Source organism: Heptranchias perlo, chromosome 8 (assembly GCF_035084215.1).
Source record: "Heptranchias perlo isolate sHepPer1 chromosome 8, sHepPer1.hap1, whole genome shotgun sequence".
Lineage (NCBI taxonomy): Eukaryota > Metazoa > Chordata > Chondrichthyes > Hexanchiformes > Hexanchidae > Heptranchias > Heptranchias perlo.
Window position 1 is genome coordinate 4,514,702 of NC_090332.1, and position 26,083 is coordinate 4,540,784.

General features: G+C 45.3%; 2 protein-coding genes across 2 annotated transcripts in view; one reads left to right on the plus strand and one right to left on the minus strand.

Moving 5' to 3' along the window:
- Positions 1-1,357: 1,357 nt before the first annotated feature.
- Positions 1,358-26,083, plus strand: part of hivep2a (HIVEP zinc finger 2a) — a 177,644-nt gene continuing 152,918 nt past the window's right edge. Inside the window, exon 1 of the mRNA XM_067988549.1 lies at positions 1,358-1,539. The gene's annotated coding sequence lies outside the window, so the exon portion shown is untranslated. The remainder of the gene's footprint in view (positions 1,540-26,083) is intronic.
- LOC137324292 (collagen alpha-2(VI) chain-like) lies at positions 2,243-2,980 on the minus strand. The gene has a single exon (XM_067988434.1). It carries the CDS (start codon positions 2,978-2,980, stop codon positions 2,243-2,245), a length of 738 nt encoding a protein of 245 aa, XP_067844535.1.

Here is a 26,083-nt window from a genome sequence, read left to right on the forward strand (position 1 = left end):
CAGGGACTCTGACGTTAATTGTCACCTTGCCTAAGATCTGCTAATTCAAACACAGAGGAAGTATGAAACTTTCCTCATCTGTGTGACTCAGCTCCACTGCAGGCTAGGAGTCAGCACCAAAACACCTCCAAGTCATAAACATTAAGATAATTAATGTTTGAACATTTGAACATAAAGCTATATGATCCTTTGGGGGGAAGGGGAGGGGGAAGATGCCAATATTGGATTACCACTAAGGTGACTATCATTATTTATTTACGTGTTAAAATCTGCACAGGATCATTCCCATTGAAATCTAAATTAAACAATGGTGTATGCATTTCACAGATTGTAAATAATGAGCACTGGTAACCAAATGAAAAGAGTTGTATTTTGTGGGGCTGCATAGATTTATTGTATGGTTAGGCAGAGTGCAGGAATCCAGGACAAAACCAGAATCGGATGCCAAAATCCCACAGTAATGTACCTTGCTAGTGAATTCCCTCCCCCACTTTGATTATATTTAATAAGAAACATGAAGCTTCAGTAATGGGTGAGATCAGGTATGGGATGATCCTACAATTTACTGGAAGTCCTCAACTGTGAAACCTTTATTAATTTGTTAAATGATATATATATAAATCACCTGGGTAATCCTTATGCCGCACAATACGTCCTTCTAGGTGTAAATCTGCAGGATTGCAAATGGCTGGCTCTTATATTTTCTTTTACTTGACTAAAATGCATCTCCCAGTCCTTTAAAGACGCCTCTTCCCCGTGTACAGTACAGAGGGGGGAATAAAAAGAGCGCTTTTGCCAACAAAAAAAAATCCCCTCTGGCTCTGCAGTGAATTTGCTTTCGCTTGACAGCTTACCCATGTCAGCACCCAAGGGGTTAAGAACAAGAACAAGCCGCTGTGTTGTTCCTACGCCGATGACGGCATCCCTGCCACAGTGACATTCAGCCCTGGCTCAGGGGAACGAGTGAAGGTCGAATGTGTGTGTGTGTGTTTTTTGCAGAGGCAACCCTGAAGGTATTTCCACACACACACACACAGAGATAACCAAGCAATCCCCATTTAAGATCACATTCCCAGATAAGGTCAAGAATGCATTTTTTTTCCAATCCACTATTGACAATGCAATTCATTCCTGATAAGATTGTTTTTTTGTGTTAAATTATAAAACAAACTTTGATCTGATCAAGATTGCAGCGTGTTTGAAATGTGACCCTCCCCTTTCCCCCTGCTGAAGGGCGACTTATCTCAGTGCTGTTTGTAGCACTCGGGCTCGCAGTGGGACGCGATGGGGGATCCAGCAACGTCACTGCTCAAAAGTCTCCAGGATTTTTTTTTATAAAATGTTCTATTCTGGGAATCGGTGCCAGGAATAACCCCGTCAGCCGACACCACACACACACACACACACACATACATACACACACTGCAGCGTCAAAGAGAAAGCAAGAGAGCAACTCACGCACCGAGGGCCAGGGAGAGAGAGGAGCGGGGAGTGAAGAAGAAGAAGAGAGAAGAGGAGCCGCTAGGATCCCCTCCACAGGTGAACTAAATAATACCAAAAAAAGGCACACGCACACAGAAACCACCTGAGTGCATGTTAAGCTGAAGCTCTGACAGTCTGAGCTTCTTATAATCACTCCGTCCTTCCTTGATTTGCTTTTCTTTAAAATAACTTGAGTGGGAAAAGGTGTGTTTTTGTTTTTGTGGCCAGATTATTTTTGAAAAGGTGTGTTTGTGTTTGTAGGGAGAGGGGGGGGGGGCGTGGTGGAATTAAGTGACTGGCAAAATAATGGACTTGGCTTTCAGAGAAGGGACTGCCTTCAAACATGCACATTGTGAGCCCAGTGTAGGGGCTCGGTTATATATTTGTGAGCAGGTTTATTTATTTGCTGTTGTGCGATTGAAACGCAAACTGAAGTGAAAACAAAATGAATTTCGAGTTATTTTTTTAAAAAATTGTAACAATCTCTGGGCTCGCCGAGAAGGGGGAGGGGGACACGGGGGAATACCCAGCCTTTGGGGACATTTGCGCAACAATGTTAAAGACGGTGTATCTGTTTGTTTAAAGTTTCATTTAGTTGGTGTATATTAATAATTGTTGCATTTTAACCACGGAGTATCCTGTACCTGCAGTAAATAAAATGTATTGTTTTTTTTTGCAGTGGGTTCGGTTGATTGTGTTTTGTTTTTAATTGAGTAACATTGTCGCTCCCGCTGTCCCGGACCTGATTCTGACCCTGGATCTAGACCGGGTCCTGGGTCTGTCCCGGGTCCCTGGGTCCTGGGTCTGTCCCGGGTCCCTGGGCCCTGGTTCTGTCCCGGGTCCCTGGGTCCTGGTTCTGTCCCGGGTCCTGGGTCTGTCCCGGGTCCCTGGGTCCTGGGTCTGTCCCGGGTCCCTGGGCCCTGGTTCTGTCCCGGGTCCCTGGGCCCTGGTTCTGTCCCGGGTCCTGGGTCCTGGTTCTGTCCCGGGTCCCTGGGTCCTGGGTCTGTCCCGGGTCCCTGGGTCCTGGGTCTGTCCCGGGTCCCTGGGCCCTGGTTCTGTCCCGGGTCCTGGGTCCTGGTTCTGTCCCGGGTCCCTGGGTCCTGGGTCTGTCCCGGGTCCCTGGGTCCTGGGTCTGTCCCGGGTCCCTGGGTCTGTCCCGGGTCCCTGGGTCCTGGTTCTGTCCCGGGTTCCTGGGTCTGTCCCGGGTCCCTGGGTCCTGGGTCTGTCCCGGGTCCCTGGGTCCTGGTTCTGTCCCGGGTCCCTGGGTCTGTCCCGGGTCCCTGGGTCCTGGGTCTGTCCCGGGTCCCTGGGTCCTGGTTCTGTCCCGGGTCCCTGGGTCTGTCCCGGGTCCCTGGGTCCTGGGTCTGTCCCGGGTCCCTGGGTCCTGGTTCTGTCCCGGGTTCCTGGGTCTGTCCCGGGTCCCTGGGTCTGTCCCGGGTCCCTGGGTCCTGGCCCTGGACTTGGACCTGGCCCCGGTCCCGGTGTTTCGGAAAAGCATGTGGGTGGAATTGGAGCGTTCGGGGAATGTTCCATGACGTGTACAGGAAAGGAGCGAGAGAAAGAATCTCAATCTCAAACTCCTTGCAAACTCTCCGATCCGCATTACATGTCTGTCTGTCTCTGTCTGTGTCTGTGTGAATATTAGTCCTCAGCCTCGGGGTTTTTTTTTTGCATTCGGATAATTGTCCGCATCAGCACATCGCCTTTATGTCTCCGATCGGTGCGGGTTCCCCCCCCCCCCTTATTAATGGGACCTTTTTGTAAAGTTACTGAGCTCCCTAACAAGGAAAGGTATAAGCTGCATCCCGGCTTTCACCTTCCTGCTGCTCGAACTGCGGATTATAGTCGCCAGCGGCGCGACCCAAGGGGGCAAAGCTTAAAGTGGGGGCATTTCTGCAGAGGGAAGTTCAGATGATCGTTTTTTGAAATTAAACAAAAGTTCATGCCCCCCACACACACACACACACAAAAGCTGTTATGGTTTTGAAATAACTTCATTAGCAATTAAACAATTAAAGTGAGTACCTTGTATTGGGGTGTGTCTATCTATCTGTCTGTCATAGGGGTTTCTCCAGGGTGAAGAGATCAATGTGGGACTTCAGAGATTCCAGGTCGTGAAAAATATTTTATTTTTAAAAAATTTATTTTTATATATTATATGTATATATAAATATTTGTGTGTGTATTTATGTGTATGTGTGTATGTATGTTTGTGTGTCGATGTATGTATGTGTGTGTTGGTGTATGTATGTTTGTGTGTCTGTATGTTTATGTATGTGTATACATGTATGTGCAATATATATTGTGTATATGTGCATGTGTTTATGTATATAAATGTGTATAATATATATATATATAGTGTGTATACCTCTGGAGTCCCAAGGATCTATCCTTGGCCCCCTCTACACGCTGCCCCTCAGTGACATCATCTGAAAACACCATGTCAGATTCCACATGTACACTGACGACACCCAGCCCGACCTCACCACCACCAATCTTGACCTCTCCACTGTCTCTCATTTGTCCGATATCCAGTACTGGATGAGCAAAAATTTCCTCCAACTAAATATTGGGAAGACTGAAGCCATTGCCTTTGGTCCCTGCCGCAAACTCCGTTCCCTAGCCACCGACTCCGTCCCTCTCCCTGGCCACTGTCTGAGGCTGAGCCAGACCGTTCGTAACCTTGGCGTCCTATTTGACCCTGAGATGAGCTTCCGAATTTTACAAACAGGATAGCCAGGTAGCGAAGGATAGAATACTAGAGCCTGGTCTTCAGTTGCTTCAAGTCTTTATTCAGAGATCCACATTACCATCACCACATCCTAGATCAGCTCTCCTATAAATGGATCAAGAGAGTTCCAATTGATACCCACCACCTGAATACAATTGCTAATTGATATAAATCACATGGATACAATTAATACTGACCACATATCCGCTCCATCACCAAGATTGCCTAATATTTCCCGTCTCTGCCCCTGCCACTGAAACACTCATCCGTGCCTTTGTTACCTCCAGACTCGACTGTTCCAATGGTCTCCTGGCCGGCCTCCCATCTTCCACCCTCCATAAACTTGAGCTCATCCAAAACTCTGCTGCCCATGTCTTAACTGGCACCAAGTCCGGTTCTCCCATCACCCCTGTGCTCACTGACCTATATTGGCTCCTGGTCCAGGAACGCCTCGATTTTAAAATTCTCACCCTTGCTCTCAAATTCCTCCATGGCCTCTCCCCTCCCTATCTCTGTAACCTCCTCCAGCCCGACAACCCTCCGAGATCTCTGCATTCTTCCAATTCTGGCCTCTTGCGCATCCCCGATTTTCAGCGCTCCACCATTGGCGGCCGTGCCTTCAGCTGCCTATGCCCTAAGCTCTGGAATTCCCTCCCTAAACCTCTCCACCTCTCTACCTCTCTCTCCTCCTTTAAGATGCTCCTGAAAATCTACCTTTTTGACCAAGCTTTTGGACACCTGTCCTAATATCTCCTTATGTGGCTTGATGTCATATTTTGTTTGATAATCGCTCCTGTTGGTCTTGGGATGTTTTACTACATTAAAGGCACTTAATAAATGCAAGTTGTTGTTGTTGCATATATGTATATGTGTATTTATGTATGTATATGTGTGTGTATTTGTATGTATTTGTGCATGTATATATTGTGTGTATATGTGCGTATTTGTGTGTATATATGTGTGTATATATAGGTTTATGTGTGTATGTATATGTATTTGTGTGTATATATATACATATATAGGTATATGTATGTGTGCAATATATGATGTTGTAAAAAGTCAGTGGGGCCGAATTACAACATAGGAGCTTCTAAATCTGTTGTAAACTGGGTGAAACCCTGGAGAGCAGTTGCCAGACAGAATCATCTTCCAGGATCTCACAAAGACAACTTCACTATTGAAACTGGAAGCATTTTATTATTGAATTTATTTTTATTTATATGTAGTGAGTCGGCCCAAAAGAAAGCTGTTGCATTGCTTGCTGTGACTAATTTTTATTTTAAAAAGTATGCATTGTGTAATCCCATATTCAAAATGTTCCTTGATGTGCTGAAGTCTATCTCTCATCATTTTGCACCACATCCTGAAGCATTTTGGCCGATTTTCAGATTGGCAGACATGATTAGTCTTTTGGAGACATTAAGTTTCCCCCCCCCCCATGATCTTTAGAAATGTATTTTTGATTTTCCTTTAATATACGGACACATATTTGTAGAGCACAAATGGAATTCCATTTCTTGCATTTAGCAGTTTACACCTCTGTCTGCATATTGGGCTTATAGAAGGTCAGGTTCAACATCCCATGTGCTGTGATGGTGATCGTCAGGGCCACTAGTTCATGGTGATTGAGTATGTTAAAGTCCATTTTTATTGCATGAGATTCTAGGATTTTTCCTGGTGTTTTGGGATTGCATTCTGTGATTTGCAGTTTTCACAGAAAAATGGACAATAGGTAGCTCTGGAATTCCCTCTCTAAACCCCCTCTGCCTCTCCTCCTTCAAAGACCCTCCTTAAAACCCACCAAGCTTTTGGTCAACCTTTTGAATATTTCCTCCTTTGATTTGGTGTCCATTTATAGAATGGCTGCATGAAGCACTTTTGGACTAATTTCTACGTTAACGGTGCTTCAAGTTGTTGTTACTGCAATCTAACGATTGCCCTTTATTGCTTCACTTCCCCCAACACCCCCCTCCTCCTCACCCCCACCCATCCTGTGGAGAAGGAGGACCAAGATATTGCATCCAGTAAGCATTTATGATAAAAGTATTTTTCCTCACCAATTTTCTCCCATCCCTTTCCTCTTGTGAAGTTTTTGATTCTAGTTTCATGGGGTGCTGGTTGCCCTCCGATAACTCACCCAAGTGGCCATTTATCATATGAGACCTATTAATAGTGAGGCAGCCTATTCAACCGTGGTGGGATGTCACTGACCCTGCCCTCAGCCAACATCTGCACGCGTTCAGTTCCAGCAGAGGTTCCTAGATAATGACCTGCAGCGGGGACCCTGAGCAGTTATGCTCTCCCTAACAGCTGTGGCTCAGTGGGTCGCACTCTTGCTTCTGAGGTCTTGAAGGTTGTGGGTTCAAATCTCCCTCTAGAGACTTTAGTACAGAATTCAGACTGATACTCCCAGTGCTGCACTGTCGGAGATGTAGTCTTTTAGATGAGATAGTAAACCAAGGCTCTATCTGCCCTCTCAGGTGGATGTAAAAAATCCCATGGCCCTATTTCGAAGAAGAGCAATAGAGTTCTCCTCTGTGTCCTGGCCACTATTTATCCCTCAACCAACAACACGTAAGCAGATTATATGGTCATTATCACATTGCTGTTTGTGGGACCTTGCTGTGTGCAAATTGACTGCCGCGTTTCCGAAATTACAACAGTGACTACACTTCAAAAGTACTTCATTGTCTATAAAGCGCTTAGGGACATCCTGAGGTCATGAAAGGCACTATATAAATGCAAGTCTTTCTTCTTTATTAATGCCAATTGTAGCGCCCTACCAACATAACTGGGCACAGACTGGGTTCGAACCGGGGATTGTCCTTGGTCTCGATGGCAGAGGGTAAAATTATTTTTAATGAAAAAGCAGTTAAGAAAAACACACACTTGCTCCTTTTATAATACTAAATTACACAAATGCCACCTTATGATATGTCTGCGAGCTTAATAGCAGCAATCTTGCAATGCATCGTAACTTTAATAAACCTAGCCCATGAGGTATGCTGAACGTAAATAAGTCTAGCTGTAGTGAGAGTCATACTCCTGGGAGAGTTTTGCAGGAGCCTGTTTCGTACCTCCAATTAACAAGTAAACCCTTGTAGGAGTGGAGCGGGTTGAGACAGCATTGCCAACAGTCCATAGTGATTGATTGCGAGTGCTCTGTCTACTTATTTAAGAAGTGTTGGGGTGAGTCTTTCTGCTCGAGCTGAGCATGTTAGCAGTGCGAAATAGCAAGTATGGAGGCTGTGCAGCGTAGTATATGGAGCAAGCTACTCCAGGAGCAGCCTGCTTGGATCATAGAATCATACAGTGCAGAAGGAGGCCATTCAGCCCATCATGCCTGTGCTGGCTCTTTGAACGAGTTATTCAATTAGTCCCACTCTTTCCCCATAGCCCTGAAAATTTTTCCTTTTCAACTATATATCCGCTTTTAATTTGGTTGGTTAATAATTGAGCAAAGGGGTACGTTATCTCAATCTTTTATTATCTCTTTAGACAAAGGAATTTATTTTTTATGTAAGTGGAGGACTTTTTGCTCTTCCTTTAGTCTGCGCTATGTTGTGCAGTAAATTTAAAAAATACAACGCAATGTCCATTCTCTAAACCAGCAGTCTTCCAAGTTTCATGTGTGGAGGATGACCTGCAGATATTGACACATTCCTGGGAACCTCTGGCAGATATTGACACATTCCTGGCAACCTCTGGCAGATATTGACACATTCCTGGCAACCTCTGGCAGATATTGACACATTCCTGGCAACCTCTGGCAGATATTGACACACTCCCGGGAACATCTGGCAGATATTGACACATTCCTGGGGACCGTTGGCAGATATTGACACACTCCTGGGAACCTCTGTCAGATATTGACACACTCCTGGGAACATCTGGCAGATATTGACACACTCCTGGGAACATCTGGCAGATATTGACACACTCCTGGGAACATCTGGCAGATATTGACACATTCCTGGGAACATCTGGCAGATATTGACACATTCCTGGGAACCTCTGGCAGATATTGACACATTCCTGGCAACCTCTGGCAGATATTGACACATTCCTGGCAACCTCTGGCAGATATTGACACACTCCCGGGAACATCTGGCAGATATTGACACATTCCTGGGGACCGTTGGCAGATATTGACACACTCCTGGGAACCTCTGTCAGATATTGACACACTCCTGGGAACATCTGGCAGATATTGACACACTCCTGGGAACATCTGGCAGATATTGACACACTCCTGGGAACATCTGGCAGATATTGACACATTCCTGGGAACATCTGGCAGATATTGACACGATCCTGGGGACCTCTGGCAGATATTGACACAGTCTCTGGAATTTGCTGCAGGTATTATGGGTAGCACAAAACCACATACAAACTTCAAGCAATAAAACCACTTGTCGAGGAGAAAGGGGGTAAAACACAATGTATTTCATGTTAAAAGCATCTTTTGTTATGGTTTTGATCAATGAGGCTAATGTGCTCTACCTCATAAGTCTTCCACCATTCTTTTGTCATTGTTTTTGATGTTCAAAGTCTGGATGGTTATTATGCCACTTTGTTACAATCTAAATCTACATTACAACAGTGACTACACTTCAAAAGTACTTAACTGACTGTAAAGCGCTTTGGGACGCCCTGAGGTCGTGAAAGACGCTTTATAAATGCAGGTCTTTCTTTAAAAATTTTGACTGCAAATAAGAATGTAAAATTTGACTGTTAGATATTACATTTGTTCCACGAACTTTCAAAACCTCATTTTGCTTCAAATACACGTGTCTTCAGGCCACTTAAATCGCCTGAATGGACGTCCAGGATGCACGGCAGCCCAATCTAAAGTGGATGCATTCTGGTTTATGGTCACAATATGCTCAGTTAGGGCTTCCCCCGTGGCTCAGGATGTAAAAGGACCTTGTGGTGTGATACCAAGCCAAACAGACCAGGAAGGCTCCGCATTTCAATCCCTGGTCTGCGATGAGTTAGCGTGAAGCCATGGAAGTCGCTGCTGGTCTCGGCCAGTTGTTGGCTGCAAATAAAACCTGCAAATTTTAAAAAAGAAGAGGAATTAACTTGGGCCAAGTTCACGGCTTCATTCAGAAAAGCACCAAATGGCAGCCGTGCATAATGTTTATTTATTTTTTTTGTTTAAATTGGAGTAAGTCGTGAGCATCGAATCACCAAGCTAATTATGCGTTAACCCTAAACCGAACCCTTTTCTGCACCCCACACCCCTCAGGCAGAATTCTATGATGTTCAAGTGCAAACATCTCCCGGCAACCAAATGAGATGTTGTTAGCTCGGACCTGTGCTCTATAGACGTGTAAGTGCCACCATGCAACAAACTGACCTCACATTGCAATGTTGACTTGCTGCAGTATTAAATTGAAATAATCAACCTCAATCTATTTCATATAAAGGACTCTTAAGGATTTCATTACTACTTGTTGTGTACATCAAATTTCAAACCACTGCTTCTTGACTGAATTTGTTTCTATGGTCATTGAATTATATTTGGTGGCTTGCCCAAATTTTTAGTGGCCATTATTTGTTTTTATATATTCATTCTCGGGATGTGGGCATCGCTGGCGAGGCCGGCATTTATTGGCCATCGCTAGTTGCCCTTGAGAAGGTGGTGGTGGGTGGCCGCCTTCTTGAACCGATTTGATGCAAAATAAACTTTTTGTGAGTTTTGTTTTTGTTTCTTTCTCTATTGAGAAAGGTGGGTGGAGGGCCACCATCCCTCAAGCAGGTTACCACCAGGGTCGAAGAGAAGATGAGGTCATTCAAGGAGTGGTGGCTACATGATACGGAGCTTGGGTTTTAAAAGCTTTTGAGAAGAAGGGAAGAATGAGCAAGGGAAAGAGATCTGCACTTTTGGATTTCTTGGAAAGAATGAGATTAGAGTGGGTCAGCAGTAATTAAAGGCTAAAAACTGAAGCAGGTTAACAACAATTTGATGGAAAAAGTATAACAAATGCCTGTTGGGTTTTTATTGGTACTTGCATTGCTTAGTTTTCCTGGCTGAATGTAGTTCCAATAAATGCTTGTTCATAAGCTAGGTTCAGGTAAAGATGACCCTTCAGCCTATTTGATCTCGTCCTTCCAGAATACTTAATCCTGCTGTTCCCTCATTACCGACCCAACTGTTCCTTAAATATGTCCAGGGGATTGGCCACAACCACCCAAACCTAACGATCTACAAATCGGAATCAACCCAATGCGCAGTCCCTCTCTGGGTGGGTTTTAAGAGTCTTACAAGTTTAAGAGCTCAGTAGTTATTTTATACTATAAACAGCCGAGGAGTAATACCAGCTTCTATGAGCTAAGCAGCCAGTGCGGACCAATAAGTTGATCAAATTGAGAATTTGGTTTGTGTAATGTTCAGTTGCTCACGCCATTTATTTATTTTTCAAACCCTAGTATAGTCTGGCATAGAATTTTTCATCATCGTGACCCAGGCGTCTTGCACCTAATGTGCGATAACTATTTACAGTAAACTTAATACAGAAGTTGGCCCCAGTGTATCTATTGTGCATGTGTAATACAAGAACTGTGTATCATTTTTACAGAAGTGTGTCATCTGTATCATTGTTGCATCTCTCTGAGACTCTAGAACAGTGAACGCTGGTTGCACCTGTTGTATTGTGCATGTAAATATAGCACCTTTCAGGACCTCAGGCCATCCCAAAGCACTATTACGGTTAATGAGATACTTTTGAAGTGTAGTCACTGTTGTAATGTCAGAAACACAACAGCCAATTTGTGCACAGGTCCCACAAACATCAATGTGATAATGACCAGATAATCTTTTTTTTTAGCGATGTTGGTTGAGGGAGAAATATTGGCCGGGACATTGGGGAGGACTCCTCTGCTCTTCTTCGAAATATTACCATCAGATCTTTTACGTCCACCTGAGAGGGTAGACGGGGCCTCGGTTTGACGTCGCATCCGAAAGACGACACCTCCTGACAGTGCAGCACTCCCTCAGTACTGCACTGAAGCGTCAGCCGAGATTATCAGCTCAACTCACGGGAGTGGGACTATGAGCCTATGACCTTCTGACTCGGAGGCGAGAGTGCTACCCACTGAGCTGCGGCTGACCGAAGTCGATGTGGACCTGTGCTAGATGTGAAGGAATTGTTGCATTTGCCCATCGTGCTTTGTAGACATTGCACAGCTGGGCAGGACTTACCCCTGATAAAAAAGTACTTATTAGAAGTGGACTTCTGCAACTCCAGTTGAAAAAAACCAAGTTGCCTTGTGGGGTTGGTTGTAATTGCAGTAGCGTGATGGTAGAATTTGGTTTTGGCTTGCATTCCTGCAAGAAATTAATTTTTACCGTCTTGGAAAAACTGCTAGTTAAATTGCATCAGCTGCCAATAGACTTCTGATTATGCTTAATAGTAATGGTTATTAAAAGGGAGGTGGTCCCACATTCGGACTTTTCTTTTCAGGAGAACCTCAAATCATGGATCGAGTCTGTCTAGAAGCTTTTACTCAAATAGCATCATTTTGACAGCTGAGGCAAATGTACATTCACAGTGCAGCAAATGCATCATAAGTTTTTTTTTTAAAAGCTATTTTTTTTCCTCTCTGATTTTATCCCCCGCACCCTCCGAGATCTCTGCGCTCCTCCAATTCTGGCCTCTTGCGCATTCCTGATTCCCTTCATCCCGCCATTGGCGGCCATGCCTTCAGCCATCTAGACCCTAAGCTCTGGAATTAACTCCCTGAACTTTTCCGCCTCTCTACTGCGCTCTCCTACTTAAAACCTACCTCTTTGACCAAATTTTGGTCACGTGTCCTAATATCTCCTTCTTTGGCTCGTTAGCAATTTCTTTTTTGTCTGATTACACTCCTGTGAAGCGCCTTGGGACGTTTTAATACATTAAAGGCGCTATATAAATGCAAGTTGTTGTTATTGTCTCAGGCTAATATTACTTCTGCTGTTCAGCCATTTCCTGTTCTCCACTTAAGCACTTTACAGGTTATTCTATTCCTTTTTACACCTACACGCTTGTGTGTGTGTGTGTGTGTGTGTGTGTATCTGTGTGTTTTCTGTCCCCATTCCCCTTGCTCTGTTCCTTTTTTAAAAATGCTATTCACCTGTAACATCTTGCAGTTCTGACAAAGGATCTACACCTGAAACACTAGCTTGCCTGTTCTTCCCGCAGATGCTGCCTGACCTGCTGAGTGTTTCCAGCATTCTCTGTTTTGTTTTTTTAAAAAAAAACATTTTGTGAGAGTTTTGTCAATATAAGCCCAGGTGGGAAGGAGCAGACAAGAGGCAAGTCCCTCACCTGTGGCTAGAATCCTGAAGCATGGCTGTCCAAGATTGCTTAATGTGCCAGCGTCAACAAATTCCACCGATCTCCAATTCAGAACCTACTATTTTTAGATCAGCACAAGCGAATATTCCTTCGCAGTCCTGATGACTCACAGGATGTATGCACCAGGCTTTGGGAGGCATAGGATTTGCTATGAATGAAAACATTTCTAAAAGTGCTGCGTAAGATGTTGCTCAAAGGTCCGTCCGCAGTCCCTAGCGCAGTTTCCGGTTTGTCGTAATCGTAAAAAGGTCATTACCGTGTCTGAGAGGGCCCGGATGATTCCGGGTGTTCGGAATCCAAGTTGCGCGGAATGGTTGAGGAAAATTGAGCTTGTTTACTTTGGAAAAAGAGGAGCGACTTTGAAGGGAGGAGTTGTCAAGATTGTGAGGGGGGTGAGAGAAAGTTGATCCACGCAAGTTGTTCACTGTAAGAAAGGAGAAAGAAAGAACTTGCATTTATATAGCGCCTTTCACAACCTCAGGACGTCCCAAAGCGCTTCACAGGCAATGAAGTGCTTTTGAAGTGTAGTTCCTGTTGTAATGTCAGAAAGTAATGTTTACTGTAGTAAAGTGGTCAAATACCAGGGGACGCAGGGTTTAAAAGCGAGCAGTTTGGGACTAAGAAAGGAAGTGGGAAATTTGGGGAGAGGTTTTCGGTGGGCTGTCAACTGCATTGCTCGAGAAGAAAATGTAAGGATTTACATGGGGCAGTGATCTCTTCCGTTACCTAATTTGAGTGAGAAAAAAATTAGCCTGTGGAAGAAAAATATATCCGCCAAAAATTTCAGTGAGTGGAGGAAGTGAAAGCTGACTTCGTTAAAAAATAAATTCCATGCCAAGGTGCGAAATACTGGTTAAGCTCCCTGCTCACCATACTAGTAGAAATCTTTATTTTTACAGATGTAATGAATAACAGGTTGTGGTTCCACTTTGTTGACTGGTGCTCCTTACAGTAGATTCCCCGGGACTGTACAGTGCCAGGCGATAGTTGTGACTGCTGCTTTGCGTGCCTTAGAAACACACATGGCTTCATTTCGGTGTGGAGAATTCCCAGTGCAGTGTGAGCAACGGATGACATTTCCATTGGGGCATTCCCACGTTTTCGGTATAAATTTACATTTTCTAAATCATGTTTTAATTTTCTTTTTTTTAATCTCCTCCATCTGTGTTTGTGTTTTGATTTATGCTAGTGCACTCTTTCTTTGCATTAAGGTTAGGTAGAAATTCCAGAACAAAACTGAACAGAGAAAATGCCATTTAAAAAAGAATCCTGACTGATTACTTGAATTTATTTACTTGTTTCCATAGTCCTGTGGCGATGTGCTTGTTTAATAACTGCAACTGATAATGGCTGCATTTAATGGTATCTTCCACAGCTCTTGTGTCTCCCTTTCTGTCTCCCTCCCTCTCTCTCTGCATCCCTCCCTCTCTGCCTTCCTCACTCTCTCTGTCTCTCCCTGTGTCTCTCTCTGTCTCTCTATGTCTCTATGTCTCTTCCTCTTTCACTGTCTCTCTCTCTCTCTCTGTCCCGCTCTCTGTCTCTCTAACTGTCTCTGTCTCTTGTTCTTTCACTCTCTCTCTCTCTCTGTCCCTCTGTCTCTCTGTGTCTGTGTCTCTCTGTGCTTCTCTCTGTGTCTCTCTCTGTGTCTGTGTCTCTTGTTCTTTCACTGTCTCTCTGTCTCTCTATCTGTCTCTGTCTCTTGTCCTTTCACTATCTCTCTCTGTCTGTGTCTCTCTGTGCCTCTCTCTGTGTCTGTGTCTCTTGTTCTTTCACTGTCTCTCTCTCTGTCCCTTCCTCTCTGTCCCTCTCTCTGTGTCTCTTGCTCTTTCACTGCGTCTCTCTCCTGCCCTGTCTCTCTCTCTCTCTTATTCTCATTCTCTCTGTCATTCTCTTGGTGTCTTCTCCTTTGAGCATGTTGGAAATGACTGAACTTTGCCCTGTATCTGCTGACACCCTGAGGGAGTTTGAATGCAGTGACGTCCTTAGTTGTCTGAGCTGCACAACAGGAAACGCTCTCATGGCCTCCCCTCTTCCTGCTTCGAAAGAAAAACACCACCTCTTTCTGCAGGGAGCCAGCTGAGACCCACTCACTTTACAGGTCCGCACTCTGCACTCAGCCAACACCGTCCCACCATCCTGATTGACATCTCTAGTCCCGGAAGGCAGCCAATGAGATGGCAGGTGATGCCTCCCAAGTCGATGATGTAAGAAATATAATGATCTGCTCCAAAGAGTGACAGAGGGGAATACAGTTTTATGTTGCAATGGCTTTACTTGACGGAGCATGTGCATGCACAGTCTTCTGAAAGGACCAGGATGGAGGGTGCCCAGTTACCCTAGGGAGAATCTGTCAGCCACATAATGTGTGGAGGGTGCAGCGTCAGGTGTGTTATATGTGTCTTTTGGATCTGGTCAGTTTAATATTTCATTGTGATAAAAGGGCCTTCCTTTTGGATTGTTAAATTTTGTGACAGTATTTTATAAGATCACCATCCTAAACTTGAAGGGAATCCTCTAGAGTTAAAAAAAAACAAATAAATCCAGTGTGCCAGTCGGCCGATCTCTCACACAAATGGTGCTGCCGTCAGTTCGATTGGGTGACTTATTTTTCCTCCTCATTCTTCCTGTTCTGGAAACAGGTACTTTTAAAAAGGCGATGGTGGATTACAGTTCGCCCTGGGTTGCTAAGGAGCCAGTGCAGAGACGAGACCTATAATTAGAGGCAGAGGTGGGTTTGCCAGCAAGTTCAAATCTGAAGGCAGAATGTAGCTGGCTTTTATTTTTCTTCTTTGAATTTGCGATCGAAACTCAGCTCTCTTTTTTTTATATATAGCAGCCTGCTGTTACTCAAAGTCTAGTGTGCGTACAGTGCAAGAGATGGTTTAACCTTGTGTCAGGATTTGGTTCCTGTAGTTTACGTGAGCCTCTGAAAGGTGATGGTGAGGGGAGTGAGAACTGTAGGAACCCAGATAGTTATGACAGTTAACTTGGAGCGTTAAAGAAATTGTTACATTTTCCACCTTCTTCATTCTTTTTGACCCAGACTCTCGTCATTGGCACTGAGGAGCCTGATACAGAGGGAAGCTGTTTTAACACGGGTTCTTCAGTAGTGTAGCTGCTTTAAGTTTAAAGTGCCTTAATATTCATGAGTGTGGTGATAAGGGGCTGGTGTAGCATGTTTTCCCCCCACTTTCCTTCTCTTTCACCCCCCCCCCCCCCCCGCCCCTGCCAAGTTTGAAGGTGCTGACTCATGCTCGGGTCAGTCCCATGGTGTCAGGGAATCTTCCACCAGGTGAACATTCTTCATGCATGAGTCTGGACTGGGAATGTTGCAGCCCATTTAATGTGTGTATGTGTATATACACCATAAGGTGTATACATATGTGTGTGTGTGTATATGTATATACACCTATATACCTATATATATCTATACATATATATATACATGTGTGTGCGTGTATATATATACATGTATATGTGTGTATATGTATATGTGTATATGTATATGTGTGTATATATATGTGTGTATATATATATGTGTGTATATATACATGTGGGTATATGTATACATGTGTGTATATGTATGCATGTGTGTATATGTATGCATATGTGTATATATATACATATGGGTGTATATATACACACATATGCATATGTGTGTATATGTATGCATGTGCGTGTATATGTATATATATACATATACATGTGTGTATCCATATACACGTGTGTATATATATGTACGTGTGTGTGTGTGTGTGTAGCTATATATTTATACATTGTGTGTGACATTAACAACAGCTTGCATTTTAATAGTGCCTTAGACGTAGTAAAACGTCCCAAGGCGCTTCACAGGAGCGCTATCAGACAAAATTTGACACCGAGCCACATAAGGGGATATTAGGACAGGTGACCAAAAGCTTGTTAAGTTTTAAGTAGTGTCATAAAGGAGGAGAGAGAGGTAGAGAGGTTTAAGGAGGCAATTCCAGAGCTTGGGGCCTAGGCAGCTAAAGGCATGGCTGCCAATGGAGGAGAGATGGAAATCAGGGATACACAAGAGGCCATAATTGGAGGAGCGCATAGATCTCGGAGGGTTGTAGGGCTGGAGGAGGATACAGAGATCGGGGGGGGGGTGGGGGTGAGGCCATGGTGAGATTTGAAAACAAGGATAACCATTTTAAAATCGAGGCGTTGCTGGACCGGGAGCCAGGGGTGATGGGTGAACGGGTCCTGATGTGAGTTAGGATACGGGCAGCAGAGTTTTGGATGAGCTCGAGTTTATGGAGGGTGGAAGATGGGAGGCCGGCCAGGAGAGCATTGGAATAGTTGAGACTGAAGGTAACAAAGGCGTGGATGAGGGTTTCAGCATCAGATGGGTTGAGGCAGGGGCAGAGACGAGCAATGTTACGGAGGTGGAAGTGGGCGGTCTTGGTGATGGAGAGACTATTTGGTCGGAAGCTCATCTTAGGGTTAGATAGGTTGCAGAGGTTGTGAACGGTCTGGTTCAGCCTCAGGTAGTGGCCAGGGAGAGGGATGGAATCGGTGGCCAGGGAATGGAGTTTGTGACGGGGACCGAAGACAGTGGCTTCGGTCTTCCCATGACTAAATTGGAGGAAATTTCTGCTCACCCAATACTGGATGTTGGACAAGCAGTGTGACAGATCAGATGCAGTGAAGGGGTCGAGGGAGGTGGTGGTGAGGTAGAGCTGGGTGTCGTCAGTGTACGTGTGGAACCTGACGTCGTGTTTTCGGATGATGTCGCCGAGGGGCAGCGTGTAGATGAGAAATAGGAGGGGGCCAAGGATAGATCCTTGGGGGGACTCCAGAGGTAATGGTGCGGGAGGGGGTAGGGAAACCTTTGCTGGTGATTGATTCTCTGCCAACAACTGGATAGATAAGAATGGAACCAGGCGAGCACCACAGCCTAACCCAATCCCCTCACCTAATGTCTAGGTAGACAAGCCAATCAGCAGTTCTCTCCCCTCCACTCCCCATCCACCCTCTCCCGCAGCTCTTTAAGGAACTTATTAAATGCAAATGAAATGCTCCCTAAGTGATGCAATGCCCCTGTTTATATGTCCGTATACACACAGACTCCCATGCGGATAAATCGCCTGTTGACATTCCCTGTCCAGACTCATGCATGAAGGCTGTTGTAGGGAATGCACAGTCTTAATATTGACGGCAGTGTTCTGTGCAACGTAGTGCACTGTTTACTGTTTTTTTTTTTGGAAACCAGGCTGAAGGTGGTGAAATAACCTTTAAAACTAAATAGCAAGGCTGGTTGTGGAGAACATGTCCAGCCATACAGTTTACTGAAGGTGGTCTTGGCTGCTTTCAGATTGTAGAATCCAGACTCCTCTTGGCTGATGCTCAATGCTCCAGAATGATTACTGGAGGGGGGGGGTGAGGGAGGGGGGGACGGTGGTGGGGGGAGAAAGGAGAGAGTTGGCAGCGCAACTTATTTTCCTGTTAAAGATCTACAGCGTTGCAGCCAGTTTTTAACCCATTCCTTTTCTTGCAAGTGCCACAGTGCATAGGAACGTAGGAACAGGAGGAGGCCATTCAGCCCCTCGAATCTGTTCCGCCATTCAATCAGATCACGGCTGATCTGTATCCTAGCTCCATCCACCCGCCTTGGCTCCATATCCCTTAATACCCCTTTGGCTAGCAAAAATCTGTCAATCTCAGATTTAATATTATTAATTGAGCTAGCATCGAGTGCTTTTTGTGGGAGAGAGTTCCACACTCCAAGCGTTCAAGAGGGAAACTACAGAGGACGTAGGGGCAGTTTCACCGCAGCGATCTCCATTTTAGCGGTTCAGGTGAGCAATGTTTTTAAAACGATTGCAGCTTATGGGACGAGTAGGGTGAGCACTGATTCTGTCCTTTATTAGATAATTTGGAGGGTGCCTTCGTGTGTCAGCCCATAAGTTGGCCTCCTCTGCTTTTTTAGCTCAGGCTATGGGCCATTTCTTTTGCGTGCTGGCAGAAGTTGCAGATCAAAGGACGCTGGCCTGATGTGCAGGGTGGCCTGACTGCCACCTTAGCTACGGCTCTCTTAAATTGGCGTATTTAGTGCTCACCAAGGTCTTGCAGGTGTCAAGTGTTACAGATATATTTGTAAGTGATCAAGTAGGGCAGGTGTTGTCCTGTAGAGCAGTCGATGCGGGGTGTCTGTATTCCATTTTCTAACACGTACGTAGGACTTTCCCTGAGTGGAAGGGGTTCATTCTTTCGAGACATGCTTTCACATTTTGTTGGGCCCTTTAGAAAAGAAAAATTTAAATGCTTTCCCGAATTGTCCTTTCCAACCGACTTTTTTCACTGAATCTAAACTTGGCAATCGGCCATGGTTTCTTCGAGAGAATCTCCCAAACCCGCAACCTCCTCATATGGCAGGACTGACGTATGAGGAGAGATTGGGTCGACTAGGCCTATATTCACTAGAGTTTAGAAGAATGAGAGGTGATCTCATCGAAACATATAAAATTCTAACAGGACTAGATAGACTAGATGCAGGGAGGATGTTCCCGATGGCTGGGGAATCCAAAACCAGGGGTCACAGTCTCAGGATATGGGGTATGCCATTTAGAACCGAGTTGAGGAGAAATTTCTTCACCCAGAGGGTGGTGAACCTGTGGAATTCTCTCCCACAGAAGGCAGTGGAGGCCAAGTCATTAAATATATTCAAGAAGGAGATAGATATATTTCTTAATGCTAAAGGGATCAAGGGATATGGGGAAAAAGCGGGAACAGGGTACTGAGTTAGACGGTCAGCCACGGTCATTTTGAATGGCGGAGCAGGCCCGAAGGGCCGAATGGCCTACTTTTGCTCCTATTTTCTATGATTCTATGATCCACCGCCTAGAGAGACAAGGGCAGCAGGTGCATGGGAATAACCTCCATGGCACTACCTCCAAGTTCCCCTTAAAGTTACACATCATCCCGACTTGGACATAACTCGCCCGTTCCTTCATCGTCGCTGGGTTGGTTCAAGAAGGCTGAAACACCACCCTCTCAAGGGCAACTGGGGATGGGCAATAAATGCCGGCCGTGCCAGCGACTCCCATATCCTAAGAGAATGAATATAACATTTTAAAAAATGTAACTCATTTACGCTCTGTAATTTTGTCCATTCATCTCCCGTTCCGTGCTCGTCATAAAGTTAAGAAATGCTTATCCCCCCCTCCCCCCTTCCCCCTCCCCCCCTCCCCCTCCCTTCCCATTCTAAGTGTTCCTCTGTATGATACACACAGTTTGGACGCTGCAGAGGTTAAATGAAGAAATGCCATTGTGTCACAGCTCCCTGGAGCACCACCGTTACAATTGTAAACTCGCCTGTAAAATGTATAACCTGCAATTTGGTCCCTTGCGTCCTCCTCTCTGTCTGTCTCTCCTCTCCCAGAAAATTGTAATTACAAAAGAATCTGGGCACGTACCAGTTTTAGAAATTGTACCTGGAGAGAGAGAGAGAGAGAGACAGAGAGAGATGAAATCTAAATCCGACACTGAGACACAGGAAGTATTAAAGGGGCACCTGTCTCCCCTCCCCCCCCCCCCCCGTTCCCCTCCCCAACCACCCGAATATATAACAGGGAAACAAAAATGCATATTTAGGCTGTCATAATGGGAATTGGTCTGGTTTATTATGGAACTAAGCCAATGCAGATCAGGAAGGTCCAGCTGGGATCATTGGTCTGAGCTGATAACAATGGTAGAGATGTTGTCCTTGGCCTCTGGGCGAAGGGTGGGGAAACTCAGTCTGGATTCCCATTCAGGAACGTCATCTGGTGACTCATGCTGGCAAAGTGTGTACCTGAGGACAGGACTGAGTTTTTTTTGCTGTGATGTGTTTACGGCCCATTAGCCTGCCGATGCTTAACTGTGTTTTTTTCTAATCCATTAGTAGAATTGTAGATTTTTTTGTCTTTCGAAACTTGGGGTGTGCCTGGTGAGAGAATTTTGTGCCGTATGACACCTGGGTGAGGGTGCTAGTGGTTACAGGTACTTCACTGGTTGTGGTAAAGCAAGGGTGGGGGGGTTTCAGGGGTCATTAATTTGAGGTCACAAATTGAGTTCGCAACAACGTTAAAACATAATGACTCCAGTGCAATTTTCTTCCCTTCCACCCCCCCACAACCGGATACCCTATTGGTACAACCGACAAAGTAAGCATGTAAGTGACACGGAAGGAATCTGAGCGTGAACAAAAAAATAAAGCTCTCTGCTTACCCCGCACAAGGGCGTAACTACATCAGTTTGATCTCCCCCTGTTTTGACGTGTGAGTTCTCGAATCAAGTGCGAAAGTTCTCCCCAGGTCTGCTCCCACCCGAAACCACACTGATACAAACCTCTGATTAGCAATTATTACAAACTGCGCATTTTTTTTTTCGCTTCTTGAAAAGGAACATCGCGTTTTAATCCCCCAACCCAGCCCGGTGCGAGTGGGTCAAAAGTGCAGCTGCGTTAGATCACCTTTCTCCTCATCGCTCCCTGCTAATCCAAGCTTATCCCATTTTCACCATATGACACCGGTACTGTCTCTGTGCGAGAATGTGTGCTAATGGCTTTTCTTGGTACTGCTGTCATTGGCAAGTGCAAACTTGCCCCCCCACATTTAAAATGGACCAATTCTTGGTTTTGCTCCATACCGTCTCTGGTGTGAGTGGTAGATTGTCTCTGACCATGGGAGGACAGGGTAACCATGAGCGACCTGTGGCCAGTAATTATACCCTTCCTCTTCATGCTTCAACAACAACAACTTGCATTCATATAGCGCCTGTAACGCAGTAAAATGTCTCAAGGCGCTCCCAGCAACGACAGACTTTAAAGGAACTCTCCAGGGAAGGTTAATAAGGTCTCTAGTCTGAGCCTGTTGCTGTGGGCCCTTATTTACATTATTTTTAAAAATCCTTAATCGGAACAGGCGGAGGCCATTCAGCCCCTCAGGACTGCTCCACCATTCTGTTAGATCATGGCTGATCTGTACCTCAATCCCATTTATCCGCCTTTGCTCCGTAGCCCTTGATACCTGTATCTAGTTCAAAAGCAACTTCTTTGGTAGTTTTAGTTTGCCTCGTGCCAGCAGCTGTCCAACAGACCAGCATTTGGTGGATGCTGGCCCGTTTCTGCCTTTGATTCTGTAAGGTGGTGGTGCTCGGAATATTAGCATTTACACAGCCCCCTTATCAGGTCTCTGAAATGTGTTTGAGCACTTCGCATGCAGTGGGTTACTTCAAAATGCAGGGCTAGTTGTTATTTGCAGCCAATTTTGCACACAGCAGGATCCCACATACAACAGTGAGATGAATGGCTTGGCGGTACTGATTGAGGGGAAGAACAACATCTCAGACGAGCCCCCTGCTCCTCTTCGGACAATGCCAAGGGATTGATGACGCAGTCAGGCCCTGTTAGATGTTGAGACACATTGGTGATGCCATTGACCGACTGAAAATCGGATCATGCTGCTTTGCTCTATGCCACTCTGCCAGTGGAGCAAAGACAGATTCATAAATCGCTAAAAGTGGCATCACAATTGATAAGGCCATAAAGAGTGCAAACAAAGTGCTGGGATTCATTTCTAGAGGGACAGAATACAAAAGCAGCTACAGAAAGGATATTGAAGCACTGGAAAAAGTGCAGAAAAGATTTACAAGGATGTTACCAGAATTGACAGTATGCAACTATCAGGAAAAAATGTTGCAAGCTGGAATAGATAAGACGAAAGAGGAGTCCTGATAAAGGTAGTTTAAATTATGAAGGGGTTCGATAGGGTGGATGTGGAGAAACTATTCCCACTTGTGGGTGCGTCCAGAAAAAGGGGGCATAAATATAAGATAGGCACTAACAGATTAAATAAAGAATTCAGGGGGAATTTCCTTACACAGAGAGTGGTGAGAATTTGGAACTCGCTGCCACATGGAGTGGTTGAAGCAGAGAGCATTGACGCCTTTTAAAGGGAGGTTTGATCCATACGTGAGTGAGAAGGGAATCGAGAGATATAGGAGCAGTGTGGGAAGAAATACTTAGAGTGGGAGGAGACTCGTGTGGAATATTAACACTGGCATAGGCCAGTTGGGCCAGGTGGTCTCTTTCTGTGCTGCAGATTGTAAAATGGCAGTTGACAGTGGATACAGTAGCATAGTGGTTATGTTATTGGACTAGTGATCCAGAAAATGTGAGTTCAAATCTCAGTATGGCAGTTTAGGAATTTGAATTCAGTTTTAAAAGAAGTGACCGTGAAGCTGTCAGATTGACGTAAAAACCCAACTGGTTCACTAATATCTTCGAGGGAAGGAAACCTGCCGTCCTTACCCGGTCTGACCTAAGTGTGACTCCAATTCCACAGCAATGCGGTTGACTCTTAACTGCTCTCTGAAGTGGCCTAGCAAACCACTCAGTTATCACCTTCTCAGGGCAACTAGGGACGGGCAATGAATGCGACGCCCACATCCAGAGCATGAATTTTAAAACAAGGCCCGGTGTAGTGTCTTGTAACGTCGGTTAACAGAGCAGTGTAGAGTGACCCCTCATTAGATTTGCCCCCATGAACTTTCAAGCTTCGACAGACGATAACAGCACTAAATGAAGTCTGTTGCAGTTAGAAATGCCCAATACGTCGGGACTTCTAGAGAATGAGCGAGTTTGCTTGAAGACTCCCCAATGCAGCAACAAGTTAAAAGATCAAGTTAAGGTGATATTTTTGTAAATGAGAGAAACATAGAATTCTGAAGCAGAGTAGTTTCACTAGTGAAATGATGGCTGAACGCTGCAGTGTGGTGAAAAGGGCAGCACCCAGGAGTTCACTGGACGGTGAAAGGTGTATTTCCTGTCTGCAGTGACTGTCTCTCCCCACACCCGCCCCACCTCAACACAACTGTGGGAACAACATAACACTGATACTACACCACTTGTGATTGTAACCAGCCAGTAGGGCTGTATGGGAGCGTGACTTCAGTCACCATGACGAGAACAGTTTACTGTTTGAATAAAGCACATTTGACTGTTCTGTGATGCCTGATCTAACAGAACAAGCTATACAGTTCATAAGTGACACCCTCAAACTATATATCAAATATCACGTCACTTGTCATTTCTTTGGTCTTGTGTTATGAAAACCAGAGTGTGCAGTTTTATTTTATTATGAGGGGTTTTGATAGAGTAAATAAGGAGAAACTGTTTCCACTGGCAGGAGGGTCGGTAACCAGAGGACACAGATTTAAGGTGATTGGCAAAAGAACCAGGGGGGAGATGAGAATTTTTTCTTTGCGCAGCGAGTTGCGATGATCTGGAATGCACTGCCTGAAGGGGTGGTGGAAGCAGATTCAATAGTAAACACATGTAAAAGAAAAATTGGCAGAGCTATGGGGAGTGGGACTCATTGGATAGCTCTTTCAAACAGCTGGCATAGGCACGATGGGCCGAATAGCCTCCTTCAGTGCTGTATCATTCTATGAGTGCGAATCCCTCTATTCAGATGCACTTTTTAAAGAAAGCAAACGGATGTCATATGAGTCGCAGTTGTGTAATGGCGCCATGCATGTTCACATCTTGCAGTTGTGGTCTTCGTTGTTTGGTCACCCAAGTCTGCAGTTATACTGCCACTGGCGTGCCTATGTCAAGTGGCTTTAGACGAGCATTATGGTAAAAATGAAAGTATAACTACAGAGCTCGCTAAAGCTCTGAGATGTCCGACTTTGTCTAAGAGGATGTCCCCTGTCAGTTTGAGTTCTCACAGGCTGAATTGATACTAGACAAGACCCGTGCCCGTGCCTCCAGTTCCTGTTGAATGGTCTCATGTAGCTGGGTGCCAGAACCAATGAAGGCTGGCAGCTGAGTTTAGTCAATCCTGGCGGGTCCCAGAAAGAAAGAACTCGCATTTATACAGTGCCTTGCACGTTCTCAGGACGTCTCAAAGTGCTTCGCAGCCTATGAATTACTTTGTAAGTGTAGCGTCTGTTATAATGTAGACAAACGCAGCAGCCAATTTGCACAGAGCAAGGATTCTGCAAACACCAAGGAAGTGAATGACCAACTAACCTTGTGTTGTCGGTATTGATTGAAAGATGAATGTTGGCCAGGACACAGGAGAACTCCCCTGCTCCTCTTCGAAATAGTGCCGTGGGATCTTTAACGTCAATCTGAGAGGGAAGTCGGGACCTCAGTTTAAAGTCCTATCTGAAAGACGGCACCTCCGACAGTGCAGCACTCCCTCAGTACTTCACATTGGTGGTGCTGGCTCCCGAAGCACGGGTGGCCGTGACCCACAAGTGGCCTCATTGGGATTTGCTGAGGCCCACCAGTCTTGCCTTGGCCAAGTACTGTCCAGGTCACGGTTTGAGTTGTTCCTGCGCTCGACCTGCATGTATGGGGAGCCAACACCACCCGTAAATCTTGGCGCAAAGTAAAAGCAGTTATATGTCACACCGCCTCTCCCTCACTCATAATTACACACACACACACACACACCATTGTCCTGTTACAATTTACGTCAAATAAAAGTGCATGACAGTGAGTTTAAGGGAATAATTAGAATCTCTGGGTACTCTTGACATTTTACTTTTATGGTTTCTGCTTGCTTTTTTTATTAGAACCGCTCGATTGAATTGTTGCCTTGCAAATGGCGGCTCGTCGACGCCATTATCCTCTGTATAACCTGCGCAAACTCTGCTAAATAAATCACTGCTCCTCAGATTGTATGTAAGACGTTACCTTTGCTCACTGTCAGCCTAGGTTGACGAGACGAAAGCGGTCAGTTTTGTTTGGAAAGGATTGCACGCTCTGAAGCTCCAAGAGAGCGTGATGTCTCGGGTTTGACGTTGACTTCGGTGCGCAACTACCTTGTAAGTTACTGCTGGCCCTCTGTCCCCCTGTATTTATTCTATAGGTGGATGCTGACGGTTTCAGTCCAGCATCTTTGAAAATGTCAAGGGACCGCACTGATTTTACTTCCACCCTCTTCATCTTGCGATGTGCTTGCAAGTGTTGTCACCTGCATTTCGGTCAAGTGCAGTGGTCGGGGGGGTGGGGCGTGTTAAAACTTTGCGCTGTATCCACTCGGAACTCTGGAAACCCAGCAGGTTGTCTCCTTCCGAATGTGTGTTGTGAGAGAGTACTTTACATCACGACGCGAAGGAACATAGGAACAGGAGGAGGCCATTCAACCCCTCGAGCCTGTTCCGCCATTCATTTAGATCATGGCTGACCTGTATCTTAGCTCCATCTAACTTGGTTCTGTAACTCTTAATACCTTTTGCCTAACAAAAATCCATCAATCTGTGGTACAGCGCTGGTGACGGTTGTGGTGTGAGCAGCTTGAGGTGGTGAATTTACCAGGTACCGGTTTAAGTGAGAATTTTCCTACGATACGCTAGGACCAATAAGCTGAATATGTGCAGGGATCATTGGAATTGCGAGATGATAAAAGACCCAGGTCAACCTAGTTCGCCTTCTGCCTTCCTGGTAGTCGCATGATACAACAACAATGGAGTTGGTGAACTAACCATGCTGATGCAAGGCCTTTTT

What these genes read in the sequence shown, in the direction of transcription:
- LOC137324292 (XM_067988434.1), bottom strand. Translation starts at nt 2,980, where the DNA reads ATGCTTTTCCGAAACACCGGGACCGGGGCCAGGTCCAAGTCCAGGGCC.